The sequence below is a fragment of the Eleginops maclovinus genome, chromosome 16, assembly GCF_036324505.1.
Source record: "Eleginops maclovinus isolate JMC-PN-2008 ecotype Puerto Natales chromosome 16, JC_Emac_rtc_rv5, whole genome shotgun sequence".
Classification (NCBI taxonomy): Eukaryota; Metazoa; Chordata; class Actinopteri; order Perciformes; family Eleginopidae; genus Eleginops; species Eleginops maclovinus.
Window position 1 is genome coordinate 12,903,305 of NC_086364.1, and position 9,576 is coordinate 12,912,880.

Consider the following 9,576-nt stretch of genomic DNA (forward strand, 5'->3'; position numbering starts at 1 on the left):
CTGAATATGTTAAATACTATTATTCTACTTTACAAAATCCAAACACATACAAAGACAAAGGGGTGACATGAAGCAAAAACAGCAAGTCTGCGACTTACAATGTTGGCAAAAAAACGATAGAAAAAAGGATCACCTTCCAAACCCTCTTCACTAAGTCTTAAAATAAACAAGGAACTGAATGATTCATTTCGGAAACGACGCGTGTTAAAGTTCTTGACTGCTTACTTCTCCTAGTAGTGAGTTGTGTTCCTCATTTTTGGGTGAATTGTGGTAAGAGGGGCCAGCCCCAAGATGCAGTAACAATCTGTGCCTCTTGTGTTTGCTATAGTAAAATACAGGGGAAAGCACCATCTGGATTTCTCTGTGTTCTATAGATACTCAGGGCACAGCAGAACACAGTCAAACATCAAAACATCCTTATCACATGCACACACTGAGCTCAGGAAGCAACCACATACACTGCTCTGGTGCAGAGTAGAGGAAACTCAGGACCTGCACAGTTGTCAGCTCTCAAAATCTCTCTTCCTGCGCTCCCCAGGCTCAGGCCGCTCTGAGATCTGCCGTTGGACTGACGATGCCACAGACTACCCAGCATTCCCTCATTCATGTCCTCCTTTTGTGGATCAGCATCCTCTCCATCATCCAGGTTGTGTTCATCACCCTTTTCTTCACAACAGGACATCACAGCTGGGTGAGACTTTTTAAATTACTTCTAGATTGACTTTACATAATGTAACAGTATCTTTTAGGCATTAATAATGAGCTACTTAGTTTTACCATAGCCTCATCGAACTTGAGTGAATTAACAGAGCATAGGTTCACCTCTAGTATGTTAAAGCACCTGTGCAGTGCAGCTGTACTTTCTTGTGGTCTTGGTCGTAGCAGCTGGTGAGAAAGACACCCCTGCCTCTGTTCCGCAGCTGGTTACGCGTACCCAGAAAACGTTCCCCCAAACATTGGAAGCTTTTGTGTAATGCTCAGATAAAAAAGTTTGCTCAGCGTCAATCCCAGATATTAATCAGAATGACACCACAAATATAATTGTTGTGTAGTATAATTTTTAGACAGCGTCCTTGTGGTAGCCTTCAAAGCAAATGTTTTTACTGTTAGTGTTTAGAGTAAACAATTGAAAGTTTAATGCTTTTTGTAAACTCTGCTTTGCATTAAAACATTTGATTAAGCACTGAAAAATATAAAAAGCCTGTTTTTATGCACTGACCTTGATTTAAAGGCACTTTAGTTTTTCGTTATTATTTTGTAACTCTTAATGCCATTTATTTATTTTAATGAGCATATTTTGTACTTCTGTTCTCTCTTCCAGTCTTGGAACAGTAGCACTGTAGCTCCAGCGCGCCCCATGCAATTCCAGGCTAACAATACGCCCTCGGTAAGACAACTGCAGCTTCAGAGTTATATATACCTCTCCTATCAACTTTACTGTGTTGTGTACTAAATATTCCGGCCATCTCAAAACACACGTTATTGTCAATGAATATGTAATTCTATTCCTTAATTTCAGAAACACACATCCTGCAGAGAAGTCTTTTCTATAAAATAATGTTTCTACTTGAGGTGCTTTTGTCAGGCAGTCTAACCTCACTTCTTGGAGGAAGCAGAGTGACGTCTTTACACGTTCGGGGAAATGCCACTAAAATAAACCGTCTCATTATTTTGCTTTTGAAGATAGAGCATGCTGTATAATCTCTTCTCACTTTTAAGATGGGGGTACTAGTCTCATCAACACACAAATACATCTTATTTCTATGTAATTGGTTCAAAACTGATAGCATCTTCCTTCATGGTACTATTTTGGGACTAATTGACTACCTTTCTTTCAACAGGCCCCCTCTGAGCATAGGCTTCTCACAGGAAAAGTTGAAATGCTCACCTTTAAGGCAACTGAAGGTAAGGCTATTGTCATACTCAGCTCATGATTGTACAAAATAAGATCAATGACAAGTTTGTACAAAATGAGTCAGGTTCATTCACAAGCTGTATGAAATATAGTTCATGTCCTGGCCAAAGGGATTATGTAATTGCTGCAGATATGATTGCATCTCATGTCATTTCATGACAATTTACAGCATTTCCTTTCTGACACCCACAGACAACAGGAAAATCACATGGGAAACAAGGAATCAAGATCAAATCCTGGTTTCAGAGGAAGAAGGAGGAAAATTTCTGAAAATAAAGAAGGATGGATATTTCTTCCTAAGTCTTCAGGTGACGCTGTCTTCATGTAATCATACATTGGGATACACAGTCAGGCTGAAATCAAATGACAAAGACATCCTGCATGGCTGGATCAACACTATCACTTGCAGCACTGGTCTCCTCGGGAAGGTGGAGGAGCTATCGGCAAATGACATCCTGGAGGTCATCATCAACTGGCCAAACACAGATAGTATCATTGATGAAAGAAAATATCTTACCCACTTCAATATCGTATTCTTGCCAAGGAATTAGATGTTATATATTATAAATATTATAATCTCAAATATTAATCTATATATGAAATCCTTTGCATGTCTCAGGGCATCTGTCGAGCTGTGGGACCTGCACAGCTGGTAGAATGAACTCTTGTTCTTTTGTTACCTCACAGTCTTCTGTCTTTGCTTTAGCATCAACAGACACAAACTCAGCTGTTTTGTACTATAGAAAGAATATGAAGTATACTGTTGGATATACCATGGGTGATAATTGTTATTGCTGAGGTGATCAAGGTGATCAAGGAGGACATTTTTTGTGAAGTGTTTCTAGTGTATCTACTTCATTGTCCCCCTTTTTGGAGTTTCTAATATCTAAAATGTTTAGGAGTTAAAAGCAACTTTGTAATCTTAAGTTCCACATCTACTGGCAGAACTTTGTTATTTGCACCACAGCTTTTATTTGCGACTTGCTGATTTCTTTTTCTTTATTTGTTTTGAACTGTGTGAATTATATATTTATGTTGAATGTATTTATTGTTTGGACCTTGAATATATAACACCTACTGTATTTAAAAAAATTCCATGGGCTTGTCAGCAATTAACCAATGAATGTATGTCACTGTGTGGCACAGTATGTCATTGTGTGGCATGCATCTCTTGTAAGTGATTCACTAGAATGAATGACACTGTTTTTGTTGTTAAGGATTGTACTAACATAGCTAAAATAATACAAACTAGAGGACATGGCCTGAAAGTGCCACAATAACTTTTGTTATTTAAGACATGTGCCATGACATCATGGTCATTTTACAATCTGTAGAAGTTATGTAAACTACTGGTGTAGTAAACAGGAAGCACATTTGTGACGACCCCTCCCTCTCTACTCTGTGTAATTCTATTTTCATGATCTGAACATAAAATGAAACAGAAAAGACCAAAAATAAACTCCAAATCTTCTCTTTCCTGTATCACACAATATGACAAGTAAAATCATGACTTGTGGTTGTTTATATGGAAAGTTTTAGAGAATTTTTAGGTTTTGTCAAAGATTTGCAGTTGTTATTAATGCAACAAGTAACTAGTTGCACACTGGATGGTGTACTGTATGAACATTCATTTTATTATAAATCTAAACTTTACATCTGGCTACAGTACATCTCCATGTACTTTAATTGCTTAATAATAAAATATACTTTCATTACACTGTTGTATGTACATTAGTTAATAGTAATTTGATGTCTTTGAAAGCCCCAACATGGAGCAAAATAACATCCCAAAGATGATTTAGTGATTTCGACTGTGACTCATTTTCAAGACCCTAGATATGAAGTGAAAGTGAGAGGTCATTAGTTAAGAGTGGGACCCACAGATAATGAGTCAATAAGACAGAGCGATGTGTGTGCTGTCGAAGAATATTGCCTTCATGCTGACATAGCAAAGAAAGAAAACACCTTAAATAGACATCCAATAATATATCTGATAGGCATCACAAGAAAACAGATACACAAAATGTAATGGAACATGATGATAGTCATCATGTCTATGCCAAGACACATTTTCCAAGTAACTGAGGTTTTCATCTAAAAAAAGAGGCCCATACAGAATCTGTATTAGCTGTTGCTACCACAGCTTTCGATTACTGTAGTGTTGAGGTGTTAAATTAAAATCTACATAACAGTCCCATTTACCGCCCACTCTGTCTTGTCTATTAGAAGAATAGTCATGGGTTGGTTTGTTCCCACCTTTAATTTCCACTGCCCAATGCTAAAGCAGAGGTAGAAGAGTTCGATATCCACATAAAACTGCTTCAGAAAAAAACATAATTTCCACCCAAACGTCACTGAGAGAGCTTGTTTGCGGTGTCAGACATATTTTAAATGTGTAATCAATTAAAAACATGTCCAAATCAGGCTTGTCCGTAACTGCTAAAATCCCAAAAGAGTTGCCACAACTAAAATTGTGAGAGGTTTTTTTGATAGAAAACATCACAACACTTGACTTTTAACCTTGATCAAAAGTGGCAGTATTCTCAAATTCAATATTTTATTTATAAGACCCAACATCACAAAATGACATGTGTTTAAGGGAGGGCACTGTTTTCTTTCTGATCTACAGACCAACACAAGGGGACAGTATTTACCTGTTTTGCTCTGCTGTGTACCTTGAACCTACCTTTCAGTTTTGTCTAGCACACAAAAGTTGCTCTTGGCATCACACATTTTTCGGTGTAGAAACAAGGCGTTCATGTGACGGATAAGAAGACGTGCATTTACAAGAAAATTGTGAAAAATGTTGATGATTTCTTAACAGATTGATACCACAACCCTGCATTATGATACGTTTGAGATCAAACAGTAGGCCCATAAAGAGTGCTGTCATCCCACACAAATTCTCCATAAAAGTCATTTCTAGACCATTTGAAAGAAAACCTTACTGCTTAATTCCCAACCACAGCTGATGCAGCTCCCCCTCCTTTGCTAGTATACAGTCTCTCACACCTATCATGCCAGCCAGCGCTGGATTATAATTACTTACACATGCGTTGAGAAGCATTCATGAAGGGAGACCGTACAATAAGTCCAAGTCGAGGCCACCCATGACTTGACAGACAATATAGCGTCTTTGGGCATTAGGAATAGTGCTATACAAATCTTGTGTATTATTATAATTATTATTATTATATGTTGAAGTTAAGTGTGTTACCGATTTGAACAAAACTTGCTGTGCTGAACAAGCCTGAGGGGAAATTAATTTGGGTTCACCTAACCTACACACACACACACACACACACACACACACACACACACACACACACACACACACACACACACACACACACACACACACACACACACACACACACACTCACACACACTGTCAGGTTATGGGGTTGGAAAGTGAGTCAGGCAATCTGTTACCCTTTACACTAACAAATTCCCCCCCACCTGGCCCTACTACCACTTCCGCTTCAGTTTACAAATACACAACTCTGTGGGTGTTTCAACAGCGGCTTCTTCGAACAGACACAGCTGAAGGGAAAGCATAACTGCATGAGAGATACAAAAAAGATAGAAAAAAGAACTTCCGAGTGATGTCAGCATGCTTGTAACCATGGTGATGAATTGAAAATGATCCGCAATAGCATTACATTAGATAAGTGTGCGGGTCTAATACACAAACACTTGGGTAACCTTTGACATTTTCAAGGGGAGTATAGGATTCAACTTTAAGGGCAGTTTGCACTTTGTTTTACTGTCCTAAGTACCTGAAATCAGCTGTGCCTGCATCACTCCGTACACAACGGATATCTTACATGTTACTGTATAATTGTGATGTACATTGCAAGCTGCTATAGTCATATCCGTCATAATGTCGGACTGTATTACAGCACACAGACATTCTGGTTGAAGGTGGCTGACACGTCGTTGTTGTTATGTGTCACTGTGCTGTTTAAAATAAGACTTTCTCCACAGTGCCGGTCGTGTGGTGGAACTGAGTGGGTGAAACTGTTGCTACTGAGGACAGCAAGGCTCCAGCACAACTTATCTGACACAGCAGCAGGAAGTGCATCTAGGCTACATAATGGCCTTAGTAAAGACTCAAAACATTTTAAATCATTATCTTTTTATTTTAAAATGTCGTATACATTATTTGACATAGGTATATACAGCAGAAATGATGTCATTCATATCACCACTGAAGGGATAAATAAATAATGTGCAGTATGCGTTACAGAAAGTAGACAGTTTCTATGTGTTTAGTTTCAGCATTAACTTGACACATACAGTACATTTCTATTAAGCAAAAGTAAGATCAGTAACACTTTTTTCTTTTGTACCTATGACATCCAAGTCATTTGGTAACATTCAGACGATACCATTTGAAATAAAGTAATATAAAATAAGCATAACATAAGCATATAAAAAATCCCTGATAAGAAAATAATTGTGAATCATGTTTAAAAATAAAACAGCTTCAACCCCCAGCAAGGAAACCAGCACAGTCATGACCCCACATATTACTCAAAGAGGCTCAGAAAGGTTTACAAATCTTTCTCTTTACCAACCTACTTTTACCTTATGAATCATTATCCCTGTGTTAACTGTTTTTCAAGAGTTCAGATTCATGGTGAGATATCAGTGTGGTATTTATATCATATATGCACCGAAGACATTCTCAATGGGTTTGTGTTTCACAATATTTGTGGTATCACTCACTTCTACATAAATGCCGTCATTTTCTGTTAGGTGAAACACTCCACCGAGATAACTGTTGGATCGATTTTTCCTGGGCTTGTCAGTGTGTTTTTTGGACAACAGGAGAGGAATGCTTTTCCCAACATACCGTTCGGTTTTCCGATGAATAGAATGGTTAAAAAAATCAGTGTCTAAGAAGGAAACCTTGGAATAGACATAGTAATACCCCTCCTTCTGAATGATTAGACTCTGGTTTTTGTAGTCCATTTCATGGAGGAGAGGGTCTGCCTCCATGCTCCATGCCATGATAGTCTTTCCATGGACTACATCTGATCCATCTGGGTAAAAAACAACAACAACAACAACAACGTGAAATCTGATTATTTATTTAATTAATATAATGTCCTTAAAATGTATTGATTAATTTTGATGGTTTGAAACTATGAATACATTCTTAAATGCAAAAGCTTTGATAAAATATGCTGTTTATAAATGGCAAAGTCCACTGGTCTCACCTGTCAGATGTGCAACCGGTTTGGAAGGAGGAATAACAAGACTGGGAATATCAGTAGTAGAGCTAACGTCTTTACCTGAGTGAGGAAAAGTCATAATGTCACTCATATGGATTAAGTTACTGTAGTCATATCTCTCAGTTGAGGCAAAAGGGATAAAAACGTACCTCCAATGAGCATAGAGGACGATGCTGAGGTGTCCTGCAATGGAAATAAAAACGTGTTACCTCTCAGCTGTGTGTGCATATTTGTTCTCTATTGTGAGCATATGCACTGTTGTGAAAAACTGCTATCTCGCTGAGGCATTAAATCAGAATTTTGTGAAAAAGTTCCTTTTTGTGTTTATATGTTGTTATCTTTCTGCAGAACAAAATCGGACAGGTTTGTATTTCTGGTAGAGAAAGAAAAATAGACCACAATCATGTTACAGGAAATAGACCACTTCCTTTCTCCACGGTCCTGTTTTTACACTTTATATCTACGATTCCTATAACCACTACTGATTTAATGCTAACAAAGTCTCGCCATTCACCTGGGGATTGCTGCCCTCAAGCAGAGCTTAACATCAGGACAGGAAACTGAGTCATAAAGTCAAAACAAATACTTTACTATATTTTTAACTTTATTTGTAAATGCTTTTTTGTTTTATGTTATTGTAATTACATTGCCTTGTTTTTTTATGCTGCTGCCACGAACAAATCAATAAAGTAATTCTATCCATCTATCTTTTCTATCTATCTATCTACTATCCACCATCATGGGACCTCAAGACCACATGCCACTGTCAAGTATGGACGTCAATGTTTTCTCATAACTGGGCCGGACTTCCCAATTTACTCTCTTCCCCATAATAGTAAAATTATTTCACCATCAGCAGTTTTGGGAGAAAAAAACATCTTTCATGTGATTGGAGAAAAGGTCAGTTCTGTAGCTATCATGAGAGCCCTTCATTTCATTATTTACACTTAACTAGTGTTGAAGGAACTTTTTTGTATGGATACAAAATATCTCACCATAACTCCATCATGACACTATGGGAACATATTTAATCACAAATTGACTTTTATACAATGGAAGTTTCCTCTTTCGTTGTGGCAGGCCCACTGTATGAGACCAAAGCAGGCAGTTTCCTATGATAGCATGTGACTCTGTGACATGCATTAAGAAAAAAGAAGCTGTGAGCGATGGTGATCATTCTACTTAATTAATAAAACTCCCAATGTCTGAAAGTCACAAATCACTTTCTCGTCATTAACACATGAAGACGTTTTCATGATGACGTTTTACGTTCATTTTTGTATTTTGTTATATTTTTCTAAAGTTTTTTACCTTAATAGTATCCATATGTATTTAATTCATTCAAGAAAAAGTGCAAATACACAAAAATTTGTAGAGAAAACTGAGAAGTTGCAAAGAAAAGCAGAAGACATGATGAATAAAATGAAATGATATATAAAAAAAATAGTTAAAGAGTATGGACTCATAGATGCCGTTAATACTCACAGATCCGGCAGGTTGATAGAGATGATAGATGAAGCAAGCTTCTATGGCCATGCCGAACAAGGCCAAGCTCACCAGCAGGATCAGCAGGGTCTGCACTGGCCTGGCTCGCTGTGCTTTCTGGCTCAGCCTGGGTGGCACTGGAGGGCGATTGGCATGGGTGTCCACCACATACACAGAGGGATATACAGCCGTGGACATACCGACGATGCTCACTGAAAGATGTTTCTGTGTGGAAATGTCCCCAAGACGTTGTGAGAGGATGTAACTTCAAAGAGTAATAAACTTGCGAGACAGAGAGAGGTGTGAGAGAGCTAAATGGGTGGGCTCACTTGTGGTTGGTTAAAGTGGAGATGGCTCACTTGTAGTCAGACAAAGAAAAATCATTGTGTTGTTGCAAAAGATTCACAGTCATTTTTAGGCATGAGCATGTAAAAAGAGAAACAATAATATAAATCCCAACATCAGACTCAGACAGTCGGGGTCAGTTTAGGTGAAATGGCAGGTTTAGATGATGGACGTTTTTTATATAAAATGAAGAGGCAATGGAAAGTTCAGACAATAATGACTCATAGATCAGGTATGCATCTGTTCAGAATCTGAATTGTAACATACTGGATTACCTGCAAATTGTTTACTTACCATATCAAAATCTTCTCAAGGCTTCAGTGATGTTAAAGTTGTGAGGTCAGCCATTTCTTTTTTTTCACTCATGGCTCCCTCTACAGAATATAAGAGGACAAGACAAGTACGTACAACGTTTGTTAAAGAAATACAAAATGTAGACATTTTTGGGGGTCAAAAATAGTTCAGTACAAAAACTATAAACAGATTTTTTTTACCTCCTCTGACTGTACAGGCCTTCATACTCCAGGCATCACCATGCTCCAAGAACCATGCACTCATATAGTGTGTGGTGTTTAGTGGAGTGTACTACAC

The 9,576-nt window shown here is 37.9% G+C and overlaps 1 protein-coding gene and 1 long non-coding RNA gene across 3 annotated transcripts; one reads left to right on the forward strand and one right to left on the reverse strand.

Annotated features, from left to right (window-relative positions):
• Positions 1-345: 345 nt before the first annotated feature.
• On the forward strand, positions 346-3,570 carry LOC134877570 (uncharacterized). The gene is made up of 4 exons (XR_010167589.1): positions 346-691; positions 1,322-1,387; positions 1,842-1,905; positions 2,108-3,570. It is a non-coding gene; the product is annotated as an uncharacterized LOC134877570 (long non-coding RNA).
• A 2,466-nt stretch (positions 3,571-6,036) lies between these two features.
• tnfsf14 (TNF superfamily member 14) lies at positions 6,037-9,369 on the reverse strand. 2 transcript variants are annotated; one of them, XM_063903116.1, is made up of 5 exons: positions 9,280-9,369; positions 8,641-8,865; positions 7,305-7,338; positions 7,141-7,215; positions 6,037-6,963 (listed from the first exon to the last, which is right to left on the reverse strand). In XM_063903116.1, the coding sequence occupies exons 1-5, from the start codon at positions 9,280-9,282 to the stop codon at positions 6,578-6,580; spliced, it is 723 nt and encodes a 240-aa protein (XP_063759186.1). In that variant the 5' UTR covers positions 9,283-9,369; the 3' UTR covers positions 6,037-6,577. The 2 variants fall into 2 exon arrangements, with proteins under 2 accessions (XP_063759186.1, XP_063759187.1); XM_063903117.1 differs by lacking the exon at positions 9,280-9,369 and having other exon boundaries at positions 8,641-9,036.
• Positions 9,370-9,576: the final 207 nt, after the last annotated feature.

Bases quoted from the DNA above. Each gene is read 5' to 3' on its own strand.
- tnfsf14 (XM_063903116.1), bottom strand. The intron at 7,216-7,304 runs GTACGTTTTTAT...TTCCTCACTCAG, and splicing joins GTCCTCTATGCTCATTGGAG to GTAAAGACGTTAGCTCTACT. The intron at 6,964-7,140 runs GTGAGACCAGTG...TTTTTTACCCAG, and splicing joins ACCGGTTGCACATCTGACAG to ATGGATCAGATGTAGTCCAT.